General features: G+C 50.4%; 1 protein-coding gene across 1 annotated transcript in view; it reads right to left on the reverse strand.

Annotated features, from left to right (window-relative positions):
- The window catches only part of CLEC16A (C-type lectin domain containing 16A), a 196,341-nt gene that overhangs the window by 78,829 nt on the left and 90,443 nt on the right, over nucleotides 1–27,069 (reverse strand). The window contains 1 exon segment of the mRNA XM_032460792.1: nucleotides 24,685–24,805. Coding sequence (XP_032316683.1) covers nucleotides 24,685–24,805 — 121 coding nt within the window.

The following is a 27,069-nucleotide window of genomic DNA, read 5'->3' on the forward strand; positions in this document are numbered from 1 at the left end:
GTAAGGGGTGTGGAAATGGACCCTCCCCTACACTCAGCAAGAGGCCCGAGGGGTAAGGCTGCTTCCGTGGAGGGCAATTTGATAGACGTGGTTGTACATGTCGAGATACCTAACTCTACCCCAGTGATTTCACAGCGAGGACTCCCACTAGCGGAGCACGGCACTTGTGAACAGAGCTGCTCATGGGCATGGCTCTCCTGGGTTGTTGGGATAGTGAACCAAACGCCCATCACTGGGAGTGGCTGCAAGAGGGTGGCACTTTGGGCCTGTCCATTCAATGCAATAAAGTGCAGACAAGCTCCATCCATGGGTTCTGACACAGGAAAGCCCCACTTTTAACTGCAAAAACCAAGGTGTGGACTGAGATGTGCATGGCCCTATTTGTGTAAAAACTACAAGGATAGTCGTGCATTTGACAAATATTATTTGTCACATGCCTACTAAGTGCCAGGCCCTGTGCCTGGGTGATGGTGATAAACAAGATGAAATCTGTGCCTCCGTATATGTGTGCCAGTGCAGAGAATAGGGTTTGGGAGGAGACACACCCAGACTGAGCTGGGAGGCAGTGCTGGGGCGGTTGGCGGGCTCAGGGAGGGGTGCAGGACGGCGGGAGAGGGTTGAAAGTGTACTTTCACTTTTCCCTCTACACACTGTATTGTCTGAGCTTTTTACACTGTAGAATGCGTTTCTGTATTACTGGGTGACCTTTAAACAGCAAAGAAAAAACATGAAATTACTGACTCAGTGGTAGGACCCCAATCTGACTGTTCTCAGGATGGGTGCTCACTCTGCGGGTGGGTGAGGGACAGAGACGGAGTTAAGTAGGAGCCCATTTTCCAACCAGGGCCAAGCCTGTGGTTCTACATCATTTCCAGGCCCTCTGGAAAGATCAGGTTTGCAGAGCACTGACGCCAGCAGCCCATCCATCTCCTCTGGAGAAGGTCTCGGCCATGGCTGGGTCACGAGCGCACGCTCGAGCCCAAGGCTGTGCATCAGAGGGCAAACCCCCAGAGAGCACTGAGCGTCCTCAGCCTGCCCAGCCAGGGCTCTCTCAGCAGCTCTCTCTGGACGTGACCCAGGTGTTCTCCTGGGCCCACCCTCCTCCCCATCAAGGCCCTACCCAAGCCCAGCTGGAAGTGGTACATGGAGAACAGCCCGTGAGCATCAGCAAAAAGTACTTGAACTGGATACATTCCTGCCCTTCTGGCCAAGGACAGCTTGACTCTGCCAAGGCCGTGGAGAAGACACCCCGGGGCCTCGGGGGCCAGGCAGCCGGGGCTCCCAGGCTCGTTCTGCCAGGTCCTAGCTGTGCAACCCTGGGCCGATCAGGTGACCTCTGGAAGCCTCAGTCCTCAAAGAGGTAAAATGAAGATGTTACCTCTTCAGAGGTGCAGGAAGATTCCACAAAAATCCTCCCCCAGACCTCACCTCAGTGCACCCACGTGAAAGGGGACCACTGAATCCAGGTGTGGCCTCCACCGACTGGGGAACTTGGTAACAAATGCAGCTTCCGCACTAGTTTATCAGGATTTTAAGTATCTATCCCTGGTGATTGTGACACATGATTTGCATACATTCCCCGCTCCCCTGGAAGAAGTGCTGAGACAGGAAAAGAACTTTCTTCCTTGGGGCCAAAAGAAACCAGGGACTGAATCCTACTATTACTCAAACCCAGTCTTCTAAACCAATGCTCCACCCAGCAAAACTGTCCACATTTAGTATCTACAGGTGACTGTAAAAAAAAAAACAACAAGAAGTAGTTTAGGTGCATTTCATAAATTAAAAATAACAATGGGGAATATTAAGTATGGTTTTACAAACTGCCTCGCCATCCCACCACTGCAGGATGAAAATCACGGCCAAGCCCGAGGGAGGGAGGGCTTTTTCCTGGATACCCTGGGAGCCAGTCCGGACTCTGCAGGCAGGGGGGCTCCTGGAGGTGACTAAAAGCACACTGTATGTGCAGACCCTGGGGGGATGTGAGATGGTTTTAGAAGGTACATGTGTGAATAGTTACTTTTATTCTATTCCATGCTTTGTTTATCTTCATGTGTAGTGAGAAAACTATATACTTAGCTATGGATCCCAAGATTTCCCGTAAAAGTTAGGATTAGTTTAACCTACCCCACCTGGCCCTGAGAGGGAGTAATTATACACAGACTCAAAGAAAAAGATTAAACGATAATATAGCTGGTTCTTTGTCATGGCAAACATCTCCAAGGCGGTACTTGAGTATCTCCTGCGTGGGGAGCACTGGTACTCAGGCATGGGGAGGGGCTGTCTCTGCTGAGAGGAGGTGGACAGGAATTGAATGGAAGAGATGGGGTAGCACTGATTTAAAAGATAACTCCAGGCTCTAGAGAGGCAAGGACTAGGGCAGTGCCCAGGCACTCAGGCCATCACGCTGTCTCTTTGTAGCAGTGGTATAAGTGACTCGGCCCCTGCCACCACCTGAGCGCCAGCGCCAGCGCCACATGTCTTGCTAAGTCTTTAACCGGGAAATGAGTTATCTTTGCATTACAATCCCAGATATTTATTACTGCAAAGCACTGTGGAAACAACACGGATTCTCTTGCTGAATCCTTGTAATGTGCTCCCCCTACTCCGCCGGAAGCAGGGAATGGTTACTCTCCCCATATTATAGGTGAGATTAAGTAACCTGTCCAGGGCACAGAGATAGCAAGCGGGGACCTGAGCTGGGTGGGGAGGCGGGGCTGGCCCAGCCCATGCTCCTAACCACTACATCTATGGCCCAGGGCATGAGCTCAGGGACCCCCACCTAAGCCTTATCCTTGGCTTTGGTTCTTGTGTGTACACCCCAGAAACCAAAGCAGCCCAAGTTCTCCAGACTAAATCTCCAACAAAAACAAGCATGACATATACAAGGTCCTACTGTTTAGCACGGGGAACTATACCCAATCCTCATAATGGCCTATAATGAAAAAGAACATGAAAAGGAACACACAAATATATGTATAAGTGGATCACTATGCTGTACACCAGAGATTAACACAACATTGTACATCAACTACACTTCGATTAAAAAAAACCCAAGCACAACAACAACGGCAATAATAGTAACAGTGCACTTTCAATAAATGGTGGCTCTGTGCTTTACACACGCTGTTTCACCCTCATGATATCCCCATTCAGCAGCCAGTATTTATTATTCTCCCTACATCACAGAGGAGGCACCTAAGGGCCTAAGAGGTGAGGTCACTTTCCACGGTACACAGCTACCACGTGGCAGAGCTGGGAATGGGACCCAGGCCAGCCAGGCCCCAAAGCTCATGTTCATACCCACTTCCAGCCTCTTCTGCTTCCCAGGCTTCAGCCTTGCCACCCGTGTTGTTATCTCCCTCAGTCCACACACCTGTGAACCCCTGCAAGGGCAGCCAACCAAGAGGTCAAGTTGTGCCCATGTTCTGCTGGCCTCCTTCTTCTCTGGTGGTGGTTCTGGGGGAAGCCAAGGGCAGTTCTGGACCCTCCTCTTGTGCCCAGTGGTCGGCCAGCAACAGTGATGGTTTAGGGACATGACCATTTGCAAATTAACTCCACTCCCCCAAGGGGCCTGCCCCATCTCAGCCCAGCCCAGAATCTGCCTAACATCTTAAAATCAGTCCTGGGCTTGATTCTTTAAGATTCTCCCTTCCCTTTCAGTTTCAGTCTTTGCTCCTCCCTTACTGTCTGTCCCTCAGATTTCTTCCTGGCTTAGTCGGGCACGGGCCTGGGTGCTCCTGATCCCCCAAACACCCAAATGCCTGTTGCTGAACTAAGAGGTTCCCAGGGACGAGGTGGAGGATGTGTATTCACCAGCAGTGCCCAGACACTCCCTGCACTAAGCGGTCAATCCCTCCCCCATTCTCCCACCCTCTGACAGTTGGGTGAGGCCACAGGGGCAGTGAGCAAAAAGCTCTCCCTTTTGGCTGAAGCATTTAAGAGCTGAGGCCTGGCCCTCCAGCTCTCTCTCTTTTCCCTGCCCTTCACCGTGAGGAGGTGGGTGTGTGCCAGGCGGTGAGCTGCAGGATGGCGGAGCCTCCATCAGCTGAGCTTTGGAGTGACCTGAGGGGCAGGGCACCCCGCTGACCCACATGGGACAAGGAGAGTGAGCAAGAACTGAAGAATGTAGCACCCAACACCCAGGACCAGTGTCCCACGGACCCTGAGATGAAGCCACTGAAGAGTAAACCGTGAGGCTGATCTTGGGTCTGGCAACCCAAGGCCACAGGAGGGTGGTGACAGCTGAGGGCTTGGAACACACAGGCACTTAATAGTTTTAAATGCGTTTTTTCGCCAAATCTTTGCAGCCTTATGTTACATTGTTGGGCCTCATAATCCTCATTTTACAGATGGGAAAACAGACCCTTGTAAAGATAAAGAGAGTAACTGAGGCCTCACGGCCAGTGACCGAGCTGGGACTTGGCCCGAGTCCCACTGCGATCTCCAGCCTGCTGCCTCCCAGCAGCCCCCTCCCTGGGGACTCAATCTGAGGCCAGCGTTCTCTCTCCTTGGCTAAAATCGCCACTTGTTTTTTATAAGCCACAGATGTGCCCTCTGACCATCCAATTAAGGCTCGCGGCATGAAAATGGGTCTGTCATGTCACGCTCTGACAGCCACACTGAAAGCCTGTTCCTGTGATCCTACCAGGGACAAGGACATGGGCTTCTCAGCCCCATCCGCGAATGAGTCCAGCGCCTGGCCCCAGTCGAGAACAGGTGTCGGAGCCTTTAGAACCCCCAGACGATGACAATGATGACGACAGATGACAGACTCCCAGGAAGAGGGGCTCTGGAGCTGGCTCCCTTCCCCGACCCCTGACAAAGGTACCCGTTCACTCGCTCTCAGCAGAAGAACTGCTGATTTACACGCAGGGCCAGGAGAGGCTTCCCCAAACCAGGGCCCATGACGGCGTGAGCTACTCCAGCCCATGTGCAGCCATCTGGCCACCAGCCCTTTCTGCCTCTGGAATGGATGGCACAGTATTAATTTTCCTCAAGGTAGTCACCATCTGTGCCGGGGCTGCTTCTCCCTAAGCAGCGTCTTCCAGAGACGCTGCACAAGGGCGCACATTTCAAGGGACAGGAAGGAGCACCAGGTAGAGCACAGTGTGATTTACTACATGTTTGGATGGGCAGATTGACCTTTAGAGTTTCAGATTGCCTCCCTCCACGATGGAGATGACGCATACAGCTGGGTGAGCTCAGCAGACTAATGCAGGGCCGTCGAATCCATCTCATTCCAGCTTCCCAGTGAGAGAAGGGACCAACCCAAAGTGAAGATGAATGTCAGATGCTGTCAGAATCGTGAAGCCCACGAGTATGCCCTGGGGGCCCTGGAATCACTGTCTGTTTTTTGAAAACAAAATAAATGTCCTCATTTCTGTGATGGATTCTAAGCCACTCTTTTGTTTCCATTCATTCACATGCACCTTCACCAGGACTCATTACGCTGTCAGCCCCTGGATTCAAGTGTTAACAAAAGAGTCGGAGTTGCTGCTCCAAGCAGCTGGGTGCTCATGTGAATCAAATAGCCAGGTGGGAAGGGACAGATGGGATTTCAAAATTTGTAGATACCGACAGGCATATGCAGAATAGATAAACAAGATTATACTGTATAGCACAGGGAAATATATACAAGATCTTGTGGTAGCTCACAGCGAAAACAAAATGTAACTGAAAAATTGTGCTCTACAATGAATTTTGACACAACATTGTAAAATGACTATAATTCAATAAAAAAAAAGTTAAAAAAAATCAAATAGCCACATGAAAATAGAAAAGTTACACACAGCCAATGTCATGAAGAGAGAGATCTGGTGGCCAGAAAAGGTTTTGCTGGGGAGTGAGCTGTCTACAGAGATCTGAAGGACATCAGGGAGTTAGCCAAGCAAAGGGGACCATGGTGGCAGAGAGCACCCCAGGCAGAGGACCTGGCCCGTGTAAGGGTCAGAAGCAGGGTCAGGGAACCAAAAGAGGGCGGTGTGGCCGGGACCCAGGGTGGGCGGTGCGGCTGGAGAGCAGGCTGAGGGTCTGACTGCGCAGGCCTGGCGGCCCTGGAGGGCTCAGGCCTTGACCTTGCTGGTGAACAGAGAGGAACAAGGGAGAGCTGAGCTTAGATGTGGCTGCTGACAGAGGCCAGGGGCCCATGTTCCCTGCAGCCCCCTCCCCAGCCAGGCCAAAAGCCCACCGCTGGTTTCCATCCTGGTAGGTTAACACAGGCAAAGGCAGCTCAGGGCCATCCCGTCCCCTTCCCTGTACAAACTCCACTCCAGGTCCCCCTCAGACAGTCTTCCAGGCCCTCCCAGCTGGCAGAGCAGCTCGACAGGCAGGGGCGGCTGGTAGGAGAGGGTTCCCCAGGTCAGGAGAGAGGGCTGGGGCTCAGGGCTAGTGCCTTGTGTTTATTCTGGCCTCCAAGTTTCCACCTTCAACCAAAACCAACACTGGGGAAACGAGATGTGATTACATGTGCTGAGGAGGCCGAAAACAGTTGGGTGATGCTAGGATGGAACAGGAGGTGGTGGGGTTTGGTGCTTGAGAGAATGGGCACTGGAGGAGAACGGGCCTGGGGGTTGGGTGCTGGCTGAGCCCCTCCAGGCTGGGGGGCCCCCATGACAGATCCTCAGACAGTGCCTGGAGTACACTGAGCTGCTGCTGAGGGGCAGCTCCCACTACACCCATCTGCTCAGCAGCTTTGGGTCTGCAGGACTTCTCAGAGCCTTTGGCCAAGCCCTCCAGGGGTCACGGCTATTGTAGGAGGCTGGGACCAGGAGGGTAAGTCTGGGGAATTGCTGGAGAGGAGCAGCAACCCTAGACCCCGACCGGGAGCTCCCACCTTCTCCCTGATGGGGCAGAGAAGACGTCAAACTGCAGCTGGTGCCCCACCTCCCACAATTATCAGAGGTAAATATAATTTCACATCCTCACACAACCAAACAACAAACCCAGAATACAGATTCACCACATATGGAAGTTTTAAAACTTCATATACCGGATGGGAGGGACCTGCTACCCTGAACCTGTCTGTGAGTTTGGCCTCAGAAAGAAAGCGTGTTTTTCTTTTCAAGAGAAGAGAGAAGGTTGTAGAGAGACTAGAGAGGCAGTGCCTAACTATCTCTGTTCCCAGTGCCAAGCCCACGCCCGGCCGGCACACAGTGGCGCCTCAGCCAACAGCTGCCCAACCAGCGCAGAGTTCCTTTGGCCGCCTGGACACACGACTCATTCCCAACTCGCCCATAAACCCATCAGGATTTAAGCCTTGTCAAGACTTACTTTAAAATCCCGAAGTTTTCACCCAAACGAGTTCCTATCTTTGGTGTCACCCAGTATCATTTAGGGAGTTGGCTGGGGGCTGTTGCTTGTTTTCCAGAGAAATACTTTCTTCCTAGCAGGAAGAAGTAAAAGCCTGGACCTGGATCTAGGGGAGGCGCGGCCTGGGTGGGGAAGTGGCACCACCCACAGTCCCTGGCACCGAGGGGAGGGCAGCTGTAAATCAGTGCGTCTGGATTCTATAAAGCAAGTCACTGTGCTTTCCTGTTACGTACACATATGTGCACACAAGTACATACACATAAACACATGTGTGTGCACACACATAGTTTCTAAGGTTGTGGTAGATTTTTTTCTTTTTAAATAACGGCCATCAAAATTGAGGGAAGTATTTGCAGAATTTTGCAGAATCTCAATTCTCACACATATATATACTAAAGGCCTGAATCAGGATGTTTTTCCATCATGGTCAACAATGTTCTCATTTCTTGAGAGGAAAAAAAAAAAAAAGCAACAACCAAAACCCAAGAACACATTTATTTTATTTCATTTTTTTACATCTAGCCACTTTAGTCAAGGACTAACGTTCTGCCACAGACCATGTAATGATTGAAACCCTCTAATCCTTTCCTGGAGAAAGGTCCCTCTCAAAACCAAATGGGGGCTTTGGATTAAAATTCCTCCTGGCCAAAATCGGCTGGAGAGAAACCCCATTCAATCGGCTGGAGAGAACACCACAGTCCTAGACTAACAGGGTGTGAGAAGAAACCATGAGGGCCCCTGTGGTTTGATGACCCAAGGGAAGGGAATGGGGCCATGTGTGTGTGTGTGTGTGTGTGTGTGTGTGTGTTTGAGTGTGTGTGAGGTTGTCCAGGACTATGGGGTCAGGTAGCCATGGAGGGTGACATTTGAGCCTTTTAGGTCAAAAAGGAGAGCTGCGGGGAGAAGGGAGCCCAAGCTGCCAGCCATAGGAAGAGCCTCAGCAGCAGGAACCCAGGGGAAGGATGGAAAAGGCAGGCAAGAAAGGCAGGAAGTGGCCGGGTGCTGGAACTGGGGGAGGCAGTCGGGGGACCGTCAGCGGGCAGAGACCAGGGACTCCCTGAGGATGGTGGCAGGAAGCAGGGGGGCACAGAGAGAAGGGTCTTAACCTATACCATCAAAGTGGGGCCCAGAGGGATAGGCCTCAGCCTTGTCTGGGGCTGAAGGGTCAGTAGGTTCTGCCAAGGACATGGTGGGAGACCACCACGGTCACATAGCCCAGGCGCGCCTGAGGGGTAACTGTCCCTAGCTGGTGCGTCTGCCAGTGGTTCTCGGGGACTTCTTAACTGCAGTTGTCATTCAGGGCCTCCACCCTGTCGCTGCCGGTTTCCACATCCCCCCCGTGGTAGGCAGAAAAGCAGCCTCCAAAGATGTCCATGGTTGAGTCCCTGGAAGCTGTGAAGGTTACTTACAAAAGGGATGTCAAAGAGGTGACTAAATTAAGGATGGTGAGATGATCCTGAACTATCTGGGTGGGCTCTGTCTAATCACAAGGGGTCCTCAGAAGTGGAAGAGGGAGGCAGAAGAGGAGGTGGGAGTGATGCGAAATCAGAACGGTTCTGACCACCATTACTGGTCTGAAGATGGAGGAGGGGGCCAAAGAATGCAGGCAGCTAGAAGCTGGAAAAGACAAGGAAATGACTCTTCCCTGGAGCTTCCAGAAAGGAAAGCAGGCCAGTGATGTTAGCCCAGGGAGACTTCTGACTTACAGAACTGTAAGACGGTAAATGTGTGTTGTTTTGTCACCAAATTTGTAGAAATTTGTCATAGCAGCCATCAGAAACGAACACACCACCCGACGTTTTAGACGCAGTGTCTGACCAGGTCACCACACCACCGATACGTCTTCACTTAGGATACCCCTGTCTGGAACATTCTTTACCTCGCTTGTCTGCTTGTTGAACACCCACTCAGAATAATACTCAGCTCAACAGCTAGGGCTCTCAGAAGCAATTCCTGTCCCTGTTTACCCCCAGCCCCAGCCAAGGCCCAACCACTCTCTATTCTCCCCACTGCACCCTGCAGGTTCCATCAAAGCACCCATATCCATGTGGTGCTGTAACTCCTGTCAGGGCACCACCAGCTGCCTGGAGGGAGGGCTGTGTCTTATTCTTCACATTTCTAGCACCCAGGCAGTGCCCGCCACTCCAAGAATGATGGGCGCGTTACTCGGTAAGTAAATGGATGGAGGGATCATAGCCCAGAGCCAAGCGTACAAGTTCTGCAGTTTGAATCTGGCATTTGTGTGCTGGCTCCCCCGCTTCCTGGCAGAGTGTGACCTCGGGCAGGTTATTTTACCTCTCTGTGCTTTGGCTTCCTCGTCAGTAAGACGGGGATAATAACAAGGTCTACCTGGCCAGGTTGTGAGGGTTAAATGGGTTAACTCACATAAAATACTTACAACAGTGCCTGGCCTGAGAAATGGGTCAATAGGTGGTATCTACAATCATCACTGTGGGATCCCGTAGAGGATGCTGAGCAGGAAGGGAAGAGCTGAAGCCAAGGGCCAGTGAGACCTCAGGGAATGGCAACAAGGCTGCATAAATCTAGTCTAGAACCTTCACTAGACACTGCCTGGGACTCAGGTTTCCACCTCAGGCTTCCTCTGTATGAGCCTGGTACCGGAGCTCATTGTGGTGAAGGCAGCAAAGGGCAGGGCAGGGGGCCCAGCATGGAATGAAGAAAGTTGTAGATTTTCATCAATTTTTCTGCTTTGGAGAATGCAACCCGTCACTGGGAGGAAGGCGTGTTTTATGAGGCACCAGTTACAGGCTAAAGGTTAAATGGAGTTATTTAAATGACATGCATATTTCCTGGCTTTGCACAGCTCTGGAAAACCCCGAATGCACTTAGAAAAATGTAAAGCATATTATAAAATTCAAAGGTCTGGGTTTGGGTGATGAAACAGATGAATGCAAAAGATAATTTGGATGTGCCAAGTTGAAAACCAGGAAGCTGCACGGGGCTTTTCTGTATGAGGCTATGGCAGGAAGAGGAAAGGTCTACTCGACCTTGAACCTGGTATAAAAAATGGTGGCCCTGAGCAGACTAAGGGAGGAAGGAAGGGAAGATGGGAATGGGAACCCTTAGCTCTCAATTAAAAGCAAAACAGTTTAATCAGTGGGGAGACCTGGAAAGGCAAGCTCAGCCCACTGACTTCTGAGCCTTCTGGTCTGGCTGTCTGTTCCTGAGACATTTTTACGATGTTGCCTGAAGCTGGTTTGGGAGAATCAGAGAATCGGAGAGTTAGGAACGGTCTGGAGTTTCACTGCTGCAGAGATGGCCAGCTCTGGTCCAGCCCACATGCATTTCTGGAGGGGGAGGGGGGGAGGGGGAGCTCCAAGACCAGGCTGGGATGGTGGTCTAGGAAGCCCAGCCTGTCACTCAGCCCTTTCCTGTCTCCAGTAAGATACCCTAGGATTGAGAGGAGAAGTGATCTGTCTTCAACTAAGGCAGAACCATACTGAAATGCAAAGTTAACTTACACAAGCTCAACTGCATTCAGGGAGTAGGGAGAGAAATGTAAGTTTAGATGGTAGGGCTGCTCTGGTTTCACCCACGGAAGGAGCACAGCCTGAGGGACAGGTGGAACTCTGTGCTGTCCTCCACCGTCAGGCCCTCCTGCCTCTGCCCACAGGGCCCCTCACAGTGCCCAGTGAGATGCGCCCAGGTAAACACATGCGCTCTCATATACGGAGGCCAACCTCCTCTTCCTCCGCTGCTCAAGGACAGGTCAGTTTCAGCCTTGGGCTGTGTTTGGCTCATTAGAAGATGTCATTCTCCTACACGTCACCTTCCCAAAGGACATGTAAGGGTGATTTGGACGGCACAAGGTTTCCACTTCAGAGCCTAGAGAGAGATGTGGCTGCTGCATCACGCCACAATGCCAGCCTCCCTGGTGACATTCAGTTAATTAGGAGGTGAGCAAGGAGCGCTCCAAGAGGGAACTGGAATTCACGGACCGCAGCAAAGTGGAGACCAAGTGCTAAGTTTCAGAAACTTCCTCATTCTGCCTAACCCAATGGCTTGCAACACTGCTGCACGATGGAATTCTCTAGGGAGCACTTACAAATAGAGAGGCCGGGGCCCATCCCCAGAACAAGTGAATCAGAACCTTTGGGAGTGGTGCCTGGGCACAGATAGTTTTTGAAACTCCTGAAGTGATTCTAAGGCACTTGGCGGGTTGAGGACCATCCTCTTCTAACACAGGGAGGCCCAGGCCAGAGACCACCCCGAGATCCTCCCCAACCCCGGCCTGTGGAGTTAGGGGCAAGTTAGAACTGCCCCCGGAGCAGTTCAGCTCCTCTGACGTGTAGCCTCACGGAGGGCAATGTGGCAAACCAATTTTCACTTCTACTTTCAGACAGGTCGAAGTGGAAATGACAATTTAAGCGTTTAAATGTCCCAAGATCAGTACATTTCTTGGAAGTGAAGCACAGCAAACTTCACATGACGTTCATTAAAAAATCAGTGCGGACGGCCTGCTGTGCCGGGAAGACCGCGATCCTCCTCACGGAACTCCCTCTGTCTTCAATCAGGAATCCTCTTAAGTCAGAGACTCAGCGGTCATTCTACGCTATTCCAGGTGCTTCTTATGCCTCGACTCCGACCCTTACTTAGGACTCTGGGTGACAACGCTTCCTAGCGCTTCTGCCTAATGTGAATGGCACACATCCCCCTCCTACGTAAGAGGCAGAGGAAGGTGCTGGCCCCCTACTCCTGGTCTCTCAGTGGGGACTGGGGTGGGCCAGCCGAAAGGAGAGCAGGGTCAGCAGCAGGATGGGCACTGGGGACAGTGGCACCAGTGACCTGGGCCAGGAGAGACAGCAGGCTCAGGGCAGGCGCCTGCTCCTGTCACAGACCTTTGGTAAAGGTCATGCTGTCTGTCGCTGCATCAGCACCCCCAGAGGTTTGTTTTGGGTGTTCTGTGGTTAGTCAGAGAGCAGGGCCAGAAGCCAACCCTCCCCTCCTGAGGCATGAGCAGTCACTGGATCCTGTGTCGTCCCCGGTGGCCAGGTTGGGTGGCGGAGGTAGGCGAGAAACCGGCGGCTTCAGAGTGAGGAGCCCTGTGTAGGCAGAGCCCCAGACAGCCGCACCGAGTGGGATGGAGCGAGGCATGTCTTGAAACTCAACGTTAACCCTCAACCCCGTTACCCCACGAATTCCTGTTTCCTGTGGCAGCTCACTGCTGCTCTATGCCATCAGCCAGAAGTGAAGAAGTGATCAAGGAGGCTGGCTTCAGCAGCACCGGGGCTGGGTGGAGGCTGGGGAGGTCCTCTGGGGCGGGACTCTCCCGTGGGCCTGGAGGGACAGATGGGGAAGAGGGCGGGGACACTCGTCCTGCAGGCCCTGAGGGCCACTTGAAGGATGCGGAGAGAGGGCAGTGGAGGAAGCTGTACACCCATCAGAGGGCAGCTTCCAGAATCCAGATCAGGGTGGAGGTGCTGAAAGCGCTGAGCTGGAGTGAGATTCTGGATCTAGCTGATGCCTGAACTGGCAGAACGCACAGACAGCTTGGTTGTGGGACGAGAGGAGACAGGACACACCAGGGCTTTTGGCATGAGTGAATACAAGGATTGAATTTCTGTTTGCTGACAGGGAAAGACAGCCTAGTTGGAGGTGCCTCTCCGTTGGCATCTGCTGGCTGGGCCCCACAAAGTCGTGCCAGGTGCTGTGCTCAGCACGGTGCGCAGTGCCTTTCCCTCCCAACAGCAACATGAGGTAGAGAGATCTGAGGTCAGGGGGACACACTGATGTCACAGTGTGAGGGTGCTGGGGCTGAGACCCCACCGCTACCTGGACCCCCGTCCACTCTCCTGGCTGCTCTGAGATGCAGCCATATCCAGAGTCCGTCTACTTCTCAAGGGTGTGATGTGCCTCAGAAGATGTTCCTCGAGAAATCTAAGCCACCAGATCCTCTGTGATCAGAGAAATAAAAAACGTGGCCCCATTTTCAAACACATGGAAGGACTGGGGTTTGGAGAAAAAAAAAATTAAACTGTAGAGTGCCTTCAGCAGAAACGATCATTTTAATAGTCAAAGAAGGGAAAGGCTCAACACCCAGTCTCTACCACTCAAACACCTCACTTCCCCAATGCATAGAATGCGATCTAGAAATTCTGCTCTGTAGAGTCAAAAAATAATAATTTTTGTCTTTTCCAGAACCATCTAGGACTACTCTAATACATAACAAACAGCAGAGGGCACAGCCATTAGGTGACCTTGTGATTTCAGCAGAACATGGCTCTCTAATGTAGCTCAATTATGATTGTAAGTTTATAAAACAGGGAAAGATTACAGGAATATACATTAAACCACATCAATGAGCGCTACTGAGAAAAAAAAAAAAGGTCCAGCAGACAGGTACCAATCAAATAATCAATACGTAGGAAACAGCTACATCTCCCTGCTTTAAAAGAACCAAATAATGCTGCAATTGGATTTACTTTAAAATTTTCCACTTGAACAAAACTGACAGCTGTATTATAATCACGTTTCCAGTCACTTTATAAGGTACAAATTTCGTTTCTCCATATTTCTACTTCATTTCTGAAGAGGGGCCAGCAACACTGCTCATCAAGCACAGAGAAGCAGCCTAATTCATAGAGAGGGGGAAATGCTGTTAATTCCACGTTTTCCATTTCCTTAGAGAACTGGTGGTTTAATTCAAACACGATTCTTTTCTGATCGGTGTAGTCCAGGGTCCTAGTTTCAGAGAGGGGCAGAAAACATCCCTACCCCAGCATTTTAGCCTTTAGGTAAAATGATTTGAGATAGCACAACTGCTGAAGTTAAGACAATCTACATTTTTAGGAAATACCAAGGTGGGTTTAAGATTCTTGGGGTATTTCAATAGGGGGGGAAGTCTGCACCAGTATAATCTGGCTATTCAAATATTATGGTAATGATGAACAAACATCACTCTTCCTCATAATCCAACTGCCTCAAATTACTCGTGACAACCTTTAGAAATGTCACTTTTCATGTTAATGAAAGTGCCTTAAGTTTTATGGACAATTAAAGTGACCAGTAAAGCTTTAACCAGTTCAATCCAAGCCTTATTCGAGTGCCTTCTATGTGCTAGGCCCCGTGCCAGGCACTAGGGAGAGAAAAGCAAAGTGCTAAGGGCATGTCTGAGGTGTGCCTGGGAAGACTGGAGAGGAGGGCTACCTAATCCCGCACTGAGGAGGAGGGGGTTGGGAGTGGGGCTGGGAGGGCAAGCCTGGCAGAGGGCACACTCGGGCAAAGGCCCAGTGGTGGGAAACGGCACCCCAGAAGGCTGTGTCTAGGGACCTGCCAGCAGCACCACAGCCGAGTGGGCTCAGATGCAGCAAGACGTAAGGCAGAAGGCGAGCGCAGAGGAGCTCTGAAATCTACAAGTGGGGAAGTGATGTGTGAAATCTACAAGTGTGGGCAAGACTTGCTTTTTAGACACTGGCTGCAGGGTAGTTGGACCAGGGTGGGGCAGAGCCATGGGCTGGGATCCCACGTGGGAGACACTGGGCACAGAGAGTCTAGGCTGGAGAGGGGACAGAACTGCAGATGTGGGATGGCCAGTGACCCTCTGACTCTGGGGTTAGAGCAGGATCAGGAGTGGTTCCAAGTCAGCAGGTGGGGATGTAAAGAGACCCAGTGTGGACCATATTCCCTTTAAAGATAAAACATGGCTGGGGAGTGCAGGCCGAAGAGACATAAAGCCACACTCGCCTGAGATGGGGCTTCAGATGCCATTTCCATACTTGCCTCTTCGGTTTCACATTAACATCAGTCCACTTCAGTGTCAGCACTACACAAGTCCACTTCTCTGGAGCCCCAGGCCTGAACGCTTGAATTAAATGGCCCCTGAGAAGACATCTGGGTCTGAATCAAGCCTCTACTGAAGGTTTCAGTTCTCCAATCAGCTGGTACCCACCTTCCTGAAAGTCATCTTTCCAAGAAACTTATCTAATTAAGAAGCCCGTGTGACCTCCACTTCTCAGTGTAGCGCCTGGACAGAAACAGTCATGAGGCTTTGTTTTGTCAGAACTCCTACTACTTCAGAAAAGTCGTTCAATGACCATGTATAGCCCATGGATGCTAATGACTGTTTTTACTAGGAAAGCCTTCACACCCTGACAGTGATGCCGAGCATTTTTGATGGATTCTCTCTTTTATCTACAGAACAGTCCTGAAGGAGACAGTATCATTGTCCCACTTTACTGGTGAGGAAAAAAGGCTCAGAGAGGTTAACCAGTTTGCTCAAGGTCACACAGCTGGGACTCAAACCCAGGTTTTTCTGAATCCAGAGCCCTGAATCCTAAACATTACACTCCTCATTAATTAAATGTTGGCTTCTCAAGAATTTGATCACTCCCCACTTCTTTAAGCTTTTATTTCAAAAACTCTCAGGGAGGGGAGGGTGTAGCTCAGTGGTAGCCTGTGTGATTAGCATGCATGAGGCCCTGGGTTCAATCCCCAGTATCTCCATTAAATAAATAAATAATCCTAATTACCCTCCCCCACCCCACCCCCAAAAAACCAAAACAAAAACAAAACTAAATTTCTAAAAGAATGCTTTTAAACTTTCAGAAAAGTTTAAAGAATAGTACAATAAATACACATGTGCCCTTGACCTAGATTCATCAATGGTTAACATTTAGTGGCATTTGCTTCCTCTCTCACTAAACACTCCCACATTTTTATTTTGTGAATCATTCCAAAGTTGCAAGCAGCATGGCACTTTACCCCTAAACTCTTCAGCCCTACTTCCTAAGATCGAGGACATTCTCCCACAGAATCACAATGCCATTATCACACACAAGAAATGTGATACTGACCTCAATTACATTATCCAATCACAATCTACATGCAAAGTTTTTCCAATTTCACAAAGAAGTCCTCTAAAGCTACTCTGTTTTTATTCCTCAATCCAAGAGCCAATCTGTGGCAACAGTCATCATGTCCTGTTGCAATAATCTACAACAGCGCCCTGGGCCTCTCCACTGTTTGGTTTTCCCTGACACTCAACATTCAAGACAAGTTCAAATTGGTAGTCTCCTAGAATGTCTCACATTCTAGGTTTGTCTTTCAAAGTCTTTATTATTTATGCTCTTTTCTCATTTTTGCCAAGATGAGGCACATGACAATGACTGGGCCATCAGCAAAATGAGGCAACACAGAGGACTTTCCAGCACTGACAGGACCACAAAACTATCACTGGCCTTGCAGGAGAAGCAAATCAATGAGCTCACATTTTCATGGACTTAAAATCAAACCACATAACCTGCTTAGGGAGCTTCATAATACTCTTGCTGGAAACGACTCTTTAGGCATCCAGATGAGCACAGCCAGAGATGTCCACTCTGTCTGAAAGCTCTCACCTGCAGCTCTGGGGTGAGTGCTAGAAACGGCAAACAGCGAATACTGCAGGCTCACTCATAACATTCACATTCATTAACAGAGGATAAGAAAGGGAGGTGGTCCAGATCTGAAAGGTGGATGGAGAATCTGGAGTATGGCTGCCACACCTGGGCTGCCTTGAGCCTTGTAAGCACCCACAGCGGTGCTTGTTCTGGGGGCGTGAGTGGTTTGCAGGTGGGAGGCACAGCCAGCGCTAAGGCCTGAGGTGAGAACATGCCTTGTGTGTCTGAAAGAACAGCAAGGATGCAGAGAGAGCTCAGTGGTGTTGGGTGATGCTCAGCCTCGTAGGCCACTGTAAACGTCTCCCCTTTTAGTCAGAGAGGGATTGGAGGCCACTTTGAGCAAAGGAAGGACACAATCTGACTTACGTTTTAAGAGGGTAACACTGGACACAGTGTTAAGAATAAACTGCAGGGAACAAGGCAGAAGCCAGTGACTGGTTAAGAGGCTGCTGCAATGATGCAGGTGAGAGATGACGGCAGGCAAGCCAGGTGCTAGGGGTGGAGCTGGGAGAGATGGTCAGATCCTGGATACATTTGGAGGGACGAGGTGACTAAGTGTGCTGACCAACCGGAAGTTGAGTTTGAGAGAAAAAGGAGAATCAAGGATGAGCCCCCGATTTTTGCCACCAGGATAGAGCTGCCAGCTACCAACTGGGAGATGGAAAGGCTGAAGGGAGGCAGGTTTGCAAGTAAGATTGGACTCCACTGTGTTTATAGTACGCATGAGATGCTGAGCAGACCACTGGGGTACTCGGGTCTGGAGGTAACTGGAGGCCTGTGGCTGGAGGCAGAGTGAGCTGGTGAGAAGGGGGCACGCCCATGAAGAGAGGCAGCCACTGCTGCCTGTGGGGATGCAGGCCCCAAAGGGCCAGACCGTCACAAATTCAGAGTGATAGATATCTAGGTTTGCACAACAAAATATCTTGATTTTAAAATGTTGACAATTAACATAAAATTTGCTTGCAAACATTCTACTAGATACTGAACTACATCTGTGCGCCTGTCTAAAGGCCAGCGGTTTGTAACCTCTATACATACCTTATTGCACTGCCTTACAATAATCCTGCAAAGGTGAGCATCACTGCTCTCAGTTTATCAATGAGGAAATTGAGGCCCAGAAAGGTAAACTGACTTGTCCAAGGCCACACAGTAAGGAAGAGGCAGAGCTGGGATCCAGATGCCAGATCTGTTTTCTCCTAAGTCTGTATTTTTCTGAGACCCAAGGCTTCCTCCATCCCCTCAGCCATCTTCTTAAAGAGGCAGGTACTGGGCTAGAAGGAGAGCAGAGGGGAGGTCCACAGCAGCCTGCCTTGCCAGGAGACCAGGACAACCAAAATCGTATTACTGCTGTTAATAATTAGCTTCGAAGGCATGATTCCAAGGCTTGGGTTCCAGAGAACAAACTGGATCAAACAGGATGGGCCTCTAGGCAGTAAAGAGTCCCTCTATTCAGGCCATAGAGCAGGACCCAGCAGTGCTAGGGAAGAAGTGGAGAGGCAAACCAGAGTCTGTGAGAAACACACAGTCCTTCTGGACCACTTCCGCAGGATGGGTCTCCCATGCTTGGCCTCCCAACAGAGCTCCCTGCTGTAATGCTGAGTCCCCCTCCTCGACTCCACAAATCTACTGAGGCCACAGATCTCGCTCCATAAATCACACTGAGGTCCGAGAGGACCTTTTGAGGTACAAATCTGGTCACACCACCTGGTTAAAACTCTTCTCACTGTTCTCAGGATAAAATTCTAAACTCTTGATACAACCAGAAGGCCAGCACAATGGGCCCAAGGCAATCTCCTTCTAATCTCACCACCGCCTTACCTCTCCCCCTGCTCTGCCCTCTGGCCACACTGCCATTTCTCATCTTCCTCCACTCCCCACCAGCCCCAGGGCCTTTGCTCCTGCCAGGCCCCTTCCTGGTGCCCACGTCCACATGCAACCCTCAGATTTCCCTTAGAAGCCTCTCTGTCCTCCAGACAGGTCAACCCCTGTTACGTGCTCTCTTAGCACTTAGCACAGAGGCCAGTTGACTTTGATCTGTGGGATGCTGTGATCAGGGTTCGCCTCTCTCAAAAGACTAAGCTAGAAAAGACACTAGCTTTCGCTCCTGTGACTGGTCTGCACTTGAATTTTTTTTTTTTTTAAAACACACTGCAATAAAGCATGGTACGTGGGCCTACAGTTGCCACTGCTGCTTCTTAGAAAGTCTGTCCCTCGTTCTGAAATGATCCCCTTCCTAGTTAACTAGTATTAACAGTATCCTCTCTTTTATGAAATGATACTTCATAAATGCTTTTAAAAAAAAAGACAACTTGGTAAAATAAGCAGTTGGAAATCCTATCCCAAGAGGCTTTGTTGGGTTTTATTTTTGTTTTGGCATTTTTACTGGGCTGTGAAGTCCCAAGGTCTGGGAACCACTGCTCTATACAACGATGCATACTTTCCAGGCCCCTGGACCCTGGGGGTGAGTCCAAGTCCAGGTGAGGACTCAAACAAAGAGAGCACAGAAATCTGCTTATCTGTGGATATTTCTTTGGGGGGTTCGGGTCCTCTCTCTCAGACCACTTGATCTAGGATTCTAACTGCTTCAAGGCTCTTTTGAGGAACAGTCATCTAGGTTGTAACAGAGCAGAACTGGAAATGCCAATAACTGTGGGAGGGTGGCATGAGATGCCTTAGTCAGTGGAATATTATGCTAGCTACTAAACACGGCAGTTCTGAACTCTATGAGACAATGTGGAAAACCGCTTCAGGGGAGCATGTGAGGAGGTTTCTGATCCGCTCCCTGGACATCTCGGCTGAGCTGCCTCCTGGCACCTCTTATCTGTCCACTCATCTTTGGTCTGGATTCGCTTCATCTCCAGGGCTGGCCCTTCAGATTATGGGATCACTGGCCCCCAGCCCTTGCTGCCAGGACTGCCCCCAAGCTCAGCAACCAGCGGCAAGCTGGATCTCCAGCACCGCCCTGGTGAGTTAGTCACAAAATGCTGCCCTCAGACTGCGTCCCCATGCCCTTTGCCCCACTGTCACTGGCCCCTGTGCCCTTGCCACAACCTCCTAACTGGCCTCCCTGCAACTGTGCCAGGCACCATTCCAGACACGTCACATATATTAACTCACTGACTCCTCCCAACAACTCCCACTTACACACGAGGAAACAGAAGCACCAAGAGCTCAAGTTACTCGCTGAAGGTCATACGCTGGCAGGTGGCAAGGGGCCAAGCTGGGATTTCTCTCCGGCACGGTCTGGCTCCCGAGCCCACGCTCAGAACCACTAGGCTACGAGGCCTCTCCGGTCCCTGGACCCAGCTCACAGGCCTCCGTGGGCACCGTCTGACCCGGCAGCTCTGGTTCTAGAACTGCTGTCCCTGCGGGCACCCTTCAATGGCTTCCCACGGCACTGGAGTTGAGATCTAGTTCACCTCAGCCCCTCTCCCCTCTGCTCCTTACCTGCCAGCCACACCGGCCTCCTTTAGGATTCTGGGACATACTGAGCTCACTCCCACCTTCTACCCTCACCTCTGACATCTCGAACTGGCAGGCCTCATCCTCGCATTTTCTCGTGGAATCTTCTGGGCCCCCTTGCACGGTGCCTCTCTAGAGAGGCTTCCCTAATCAGCACACGAGGTCTCTTCTCCTAGTTATTCTCCACCACTGGACCCTGCTCATCCTCTCCACCGAGCCACCTCGATCAACCTGTGATTGCTCATTTACCATTTACTTCCTTTCCTGTTTGTCGTCTCCCCCCGCCCCTGCCCCAAGTGGTGGAAGCCCCACAGAGCGGAGACCAAGTCTGGCTTTAGTTCACTTTCGCATCCCAGCTCCCAGCACTGTGCCTGGCAGACAGCAGGTGCCCAATGAGTAGCTGAATTAATGGATGGGTTTTTGATGAATGGATTGAAAAAAAAATCAGAATACAAGATGAGGTGTGTGCAGCATGCGGTATGGCCACAGCTATGTTAATGTCAAGTGCCCATGTGGATAAGGCTGGGAAGGAAAGTTTCTTGAGGATGCCTGGTTGCCTGGTATCCCCTTAGGGTGTTTGGTAATGGGAGAATTTCCCCCGCTGCGACTGCCCATGTCATCTGGACACAGGCGAGACAGACAGGAGCCTGGCTTCTCCTCTGCTCGTCCTCAGAGCAGTGCTGGTGCTGTCCGTCGGTAGACATGCTGGTGCGCCCCACCTGGACACGGTACAGCTCCCTTCATCCGGGCCCACATGGCCAGAACTGTCTTTCTTATTCCCCAGAACGGTGTCATTATACAAGTGACCAACTGTTTAAATACTTCAGGATACTCGCCCCTCAAAACATTATCAAAGCAGAGAGTGCTCACCCCGGAGCCCCACAGTATGAGTTTTATCTCGCTTATTCAGCAGCTGCGGCGGGAAAGCACCTGCAATGCGCCAAGCAGGGCGCTGCCTGCTTCATGAACTTGATCTCATTTGATCTTCAACGGCCCTCTTTTTAAAGTCTTTTAGAACCATTTTAAAGGCAAGGCTGCTGAGCCTCACAAGCATTAAGACCCCGAGCAAGGTCACAATGCCACTGACTTCCAATAACTACAGCAGGGGCTGCAAAATCACACGTCAATGGGGCCAGGTTGGTGGGACACAGGGGAGCACAGGCCCCATCTCTGCGCTCCACCAGAGCAGCGGCTGGGCTGGGGAAGCTCCCAGTTTGTGATGGTGGCAACCAATTCAATCAAGAAGAGTAACTCAAAGTCCTTATCTGTTAGAGAGAAGTATTTATGGATGCAATAATATGTCTTCCATTTGCTTTAATCCACTAGGGGCGGTGGGGAGATGATGGTTAAAAAGAGAAATGGTGGGGGTGCACATGAAATGAGGCTGAACAAAAGGGTAATAACTATTGAAGCTGAAGGCTGGGTATATAGATTCATGGTGTTATTCTCTCTGGAAATCTAATCTATTTTATCTAGTCTAGTCTAGGCTCCCCTTCCCATCCCCCCTCCCTTCCCCTTCCCTCCCACCCTCCTCTCCTTCCGTCATGGCTGCCAGTCCGTGACCTCTCCTCTCCAGTGAAAACAAAGCAGGCTGTCAGCACAGTTTGCTGCTTTTCCGAAGGGGTGTCAGTCTCTTTGATGCTCCTTGTCAGAAGCCACCTGGCCAGAGCTCACCTGCCAAACCTGGCCCAGGGGCCGGCTGCTGGTCAGCAGACGTGAGTGTTTTTATGCTGTGGTTTCTTACCAAAGTGTGACAAGTTTAGTAAATACACTTAAAGTCAAAAAAGTCACCTCTTCCTGCTATGGGGAGCTGGCATTTCCTGAAGCCTGTCAGACCGTACCACCTTATATAAAAGCTGACCAACCCCAAATACCTCTTCTTGAGACGGCCTCCTCAAGCTCCAGGGAGACCACACACTACCCCATCAGGAGCATGCCAAGCCCCCAACATTCAGCAAACATGGATGTCTTTACCTCCATTATGACGCTTCCTACCTTTTGTGTACACAGAAGGCATTTTATGAAGTGCAAGGCATGTTAATTTTTCCCCAAATGGAAGGTGAGAAGCTCCAATATTTAAGAATAATCACCAAAAAAAAAAAAAAAATCAACCAACAACACATGCATATCTTATTCTAGTACCATGTGCTCCTAAAATCCATAATTCTTAGGACTTTCTGGTTGGCCCCCTCTTTAGCAAAGACATAATTTGCAATCAGGCTGGGTAAAGACAGACAGCCATTACTTTCTTAATGGCCAACTACCCAAAAAGGCTCAGTTAAGTGATCTCAACTAGCATTCTAATCAATTAAAATTGATAAGTGAAATACTTTTAACCTTTGTTTCAGCAGGCCATTCTGAGGGGGAGGGGGGAAGAAATGCGAATTCCCAGCATAAAATTTAATTCCATTTCACGGATGCAAACATTCTTGCTGCCTTGACGGAATGGCCCCCTTTAAAGCAAACTGTTTCTCTCTCTTTCCTTGAATCAAATCAGAGAAAGACTGGTTTATGGGTCTTCCCAGACAATTTCATCAATTTAAACCTTTACAGAAATCCCTGTGGCCACTTCTCAAGGAGGAAAGGGCCAAAGAAGATGGGCATAGGGCACAGAGGAGATGGAGCGTCTGTGTTCTTCCGAGAGAGAGAGAGAGAGAGAGAGAGAGAGAGAGAGAGAGAGAGAGAGAGAGAAAGAGAGAAAGAGAGAAAGAGAGAGAGAGAGAGGGAAGGAAAATAGAGCACAAACAACAAGGAGGCTAGAAAAAGGTGTTAGACAATCAGGTAAAACCCGTAATAATCACTTACTGAGAATCTTCCAAGTATCAGGTGGTGAGCTCTGCTATTTATATGCAGGACCGCATTTGACCGTGGGGCAACATTGACTCCAGTTTCCTGAGTGCAGTTACATGCAAGGCACTATGCCTAGTCACATTTATTTCATATTATATTTCACTCAAGTCTCAAAACATCCCCATAATATAAGGAAGATCATCTTCATTTTACATGGGAGGAGACGGAAGTTGTGGTGGTTTCGACCATTTGCTCAAGGGAGTCTAGAGGAGGGCATGGGTATCTGGCTCAAAATCCAACCCTCAATGGCCTATATCACAATCGCTGGTTACAAATGAATAGTTATGTCAAAACTCAATTGAACACTAAAACTTGGTGGATTTTATTAGATGTAAACTATATTTCGATAAAGCAGGGGGCCCTCTCCTCACTGTACACTACAAAGAGTGGCCATCTGCTGTTCCGGCCTCTCCAGCTCCCTTCTCTTGTGAGCTCCCTTTGAGGGCCCCCTGCTTCTGCATTCCCTGGTGATGGGGTTCAAAAGGAATAGCTCTCCCCCTCCCAGCTCCAGAGTGGGCATGTGACCCCAGCCTAGCCAATCAGTGAATCACATCCCTCTGACCACTGCCTGGTTCAGGGATGGTCATGTGACCCAAGCCAGGCCAATGAGAGTACTGCCCTGGACTTCTATAAAAGTTACAGGGAAAGAGAAGCTCTATTTCTGCCAGGGCTGTTCAGCTAGTTCAGCAGATCTTGGAGGTGCTGATGGCCGTCTTGTCACTATCTGATGAGATCCTCCAGAGGATGAAGCCAGAACAGAGGAAAGCAGAACTGAGAGATGGAGGGTGGCAGCTTCCTGATGCTGCTGCTTGAGTACCTAGATCCAGCCATGCCTGAAGGCAAAACTACTCTTGGACTTTACAGTGATATCAGCCAATTCCTCTTTCTTTTTCCTTAAGCTAGTCTAAGTTGGGTTTTCTGTCTCTTACAACCAAAGAGTCCTAATATATCACAATGCCCTTAAGAAACTGAAAACGATTTTGCCCATCAGTGTGCACGACCCCACAGCAAATGCAGGAAAGAGCGAGCTATACACATATAAGAAGGGTTACGGGAACATCACCAGGATTCATACCCACTGTCTCCTTTAAATCTCAGCCTCATGTTGCCGAGGAGAGCACTAAGGCATTGCACCGTTAAGTAAGTAGCCCAAGGTTGCTGGCTGAGCACGTGGTTCTCTGGCCTCCAAAGTCTTCATCTTTACCTAAATGCTGGTGATTTGCATTTTTGAAAGCTTTCCTTTTTTTTAGCAGCAGAATCCTTTCGTCATTAAAATCATACGGAAAACCTTTATACACAAAACCAATCAAACTGGTGCTGTTATGACTATATGGAGGGCAGGGATCCTGGAGCTGTGCCCAGCCTTGCTTGAGACCCCAACCACCGTGCACAGAGTTTTCAGCAAAACACCTGCACAGCTCCACTTGGTCTCCAGAAAGCAGGACCACAGACTGACTTCAAGGTGCCTAGAATCTAGGGCCCTCTCTCCGAAAGTTTTGTGTGACATGCACGCTCTATTAGCTCACCATCACAGATCAACACCAGTACAACATGCAGGTCGCACACGACCCTCCCAGTGACATGTGATTCAGCCTGGCGGCGTCCTCCCTGCACCATGCCCGCCCTCCCCACCCCCCAATGCCGGGACTCAGGACGATCGACTCACTCAGATCTAGGACATCGTCTGTTTTGATCAGGTCCTCCTCCCGTGTCAGAGGCAGCTGGGTCTCGGGCTCTCCTCGCAGTTGCAGTGATAGGGAACGGAGCATGAAGAACACCCGGATGGCCTGGACGCACAGTTCAGAGGGCAGAGAAGAGTGAAATCGAAGTCATTTCGGTGAGATGTTCCATATGGGAAAATCACATAGTGACTCTTGCTTTAAAACAAACCAACCAAAACAAAACAAAGCCCACGTCTCCCAGTATTGTGGTTCTGGTGCTTTCAGAGCAAGATAAGAAAACAAAGGACACAGCCTGTTTCAACTATCCACAGGTTCCAGTTTGGGCCACTTCACCTCACTGAGCACCTGTCATTTGCCAGGACCTTTCCTCTAGTGTTGTGTTACCTTCATAGCACCCCTGCTCAGCAGGCAGCCCTGCTTCACAGACGATGCCCTTAGACCCAAGGAGGAGAAGTGATGTGCTCCAGGCTCACATCTAGGCAGGGCAAGAACCAGGCCTCTTCCAACTAAACCAGCATGGAATTTGGAAATCCAAATCACAAGTGTTTCAAGGTCCCACCTACTGAATGTGGGGGTTGGGGGAAGACAGAAGGTGAGATGCTGGTGGGGTTCAGAGCTAGCCAGACTAGATCAAAACCCTACCCTTTCCTGGCCGAGCCCTTCCCCTGGAAGCCTAGGCCCCTTGGCCTTACAATAGGGGTTGTACCACAGGGGGTGTGCTGCTGACGGGCCAGAGGACCTGGCACCTGAAAGGTGTGCAGCAAGTCAGTGCCCTGAGAGCCCCTCAGACTTCCCCAGATAGCTTTCTGGGGACAGAGGTGGCCCCATCAGCACAGGGATCTCTGGCCCACCAAAGAGGAGTCTCAGTGGAATTGAGTGTAGCCAGGCAGTTTCAGAGAGCAGACAAAGCAGAATCCCAGGCCCCGGAAGCCAGAGAAGCTTGTACAAAAAGCAGCCTTCATCCTGGGGCTGGCCTGGCCTGGAGGTCCCCTCCCCTTGAGTCCTAGGTTGGGGCTGACTTGTCCACCAACCAGAGGCCAGGAAGCAGAGGGGCATCCACAGGGGAGGTGGCCTCCGGGTCACTTTCCCTAACCCGTAGTTGGAGGGCCTGCCTGAGGGAAACAGCTTGAGAGTCAGACATACAAAGTCCATGCTGGACTCCCAGCTCTACCACGTTGGGCGAGGCCGTGAGCTTCAATTTCCTCATCTGTGAAATGGGGGTTGGGTCCTCTACTGCTCAGGGCTGCTAAGAGGTTCTGAGATGGTGCTGGCGGGGAAGCAGTCTGCACATATTCCGTAAAGGGGTGACTGCCCCTTACTCCAGCCACTCCAGAGCCGAGCACGGGGAGGGCATGGGCACAAACCACTGTCGCAACTGGGGAGCCACACAGCCCAATTCTTGGCCTCCTTTTTCCAGTTCTGAGGCTGTAGGCCTGGCCCACGGAGAGGGGAGGCTGCCCTTTATATGACAAGGTGCCTCCTGAGACAGGGGATGGGGGACAGATTACAGCAAAACATGATTTATTTATTAAGCCCAGTTAGGTGCCAGGCGCTGTGGGCAGCTTGCTGCAATAGGAAGAAATGGAGCTGAGAGGGGCACAGTGACCAAGTTCACACAGCTGATGAGAGGCTGAGCTGGAGTCTGAACCCAGGTATGTCTGACACTTGGTCACTTAAACAAATACACGAGGAAATTCAAACACCCATGCTAGCCCAAGTGCAGAATGCCCAAGATGTGAGTGGTCACTTGAAGTCTTTGGCAGTTTGAGCTCCCAAATAAGGAGTCATGACCTCAGAGATGAGGGGAAAAAACAGGAGAAAAAGGCCCATCACAGTCAGGTCCACGTTGAGAGGATGCTTCATTTCTGCCTCAAAAGCCCATTCCTCTTGGGGTTCTGAAGGCAAAGCAATCAAGCAGAACCCAAGCTGGGGGATGAGAAAAGAGAAACGTATGTGGCTTTCTACAGCCCATCACTCTGAAAACCAGAAACCTCCCAGTATAAAAGGAGTTTGGAATTTGGCTTCTAATGTCATAGACCTTTTTGGTTAAACATCTGCTTTTGCTCTTCAAGCAACAAATGGAAGATATTTCCAGAAATACAAATAATAATAATAAAATAATTAAAAATATAAACCAAAATAACGCCCCCCCCCCCCCGTTTTTCTGGTTTTCCATACTTTTCTTGGTTCCTGCCCCAACCCTCAGAGAAGGAGGGATGCGTGAGCAGCCCGCGCCCACGAACGGGAGGGCGGATTCCCACAGGCCAGGTATTCCACTTGGGCACAAGCCAGGCTCCTGTGGGTGTCTATAGTGTTTGGCTGACCAGCCCCACAACTCCGAGAATCCACAAAGGAAAGAACAGATACCA

This window comes from Camelus ferus, chromosome 18 (assembly GCF_009834535.1).
Source record: "Camelus ferus isolate YT-003-E chromosome 18, BCGSAC_Cfer_1.0, whole genome shotgun sequence".
In the NCBI taxonomy this organism is placed as follows: Eukaryota; Metazoa; Chordata; class Mammalia; order Artiodactyla; family Camelidae; genus Camelus; species Camelus ferus.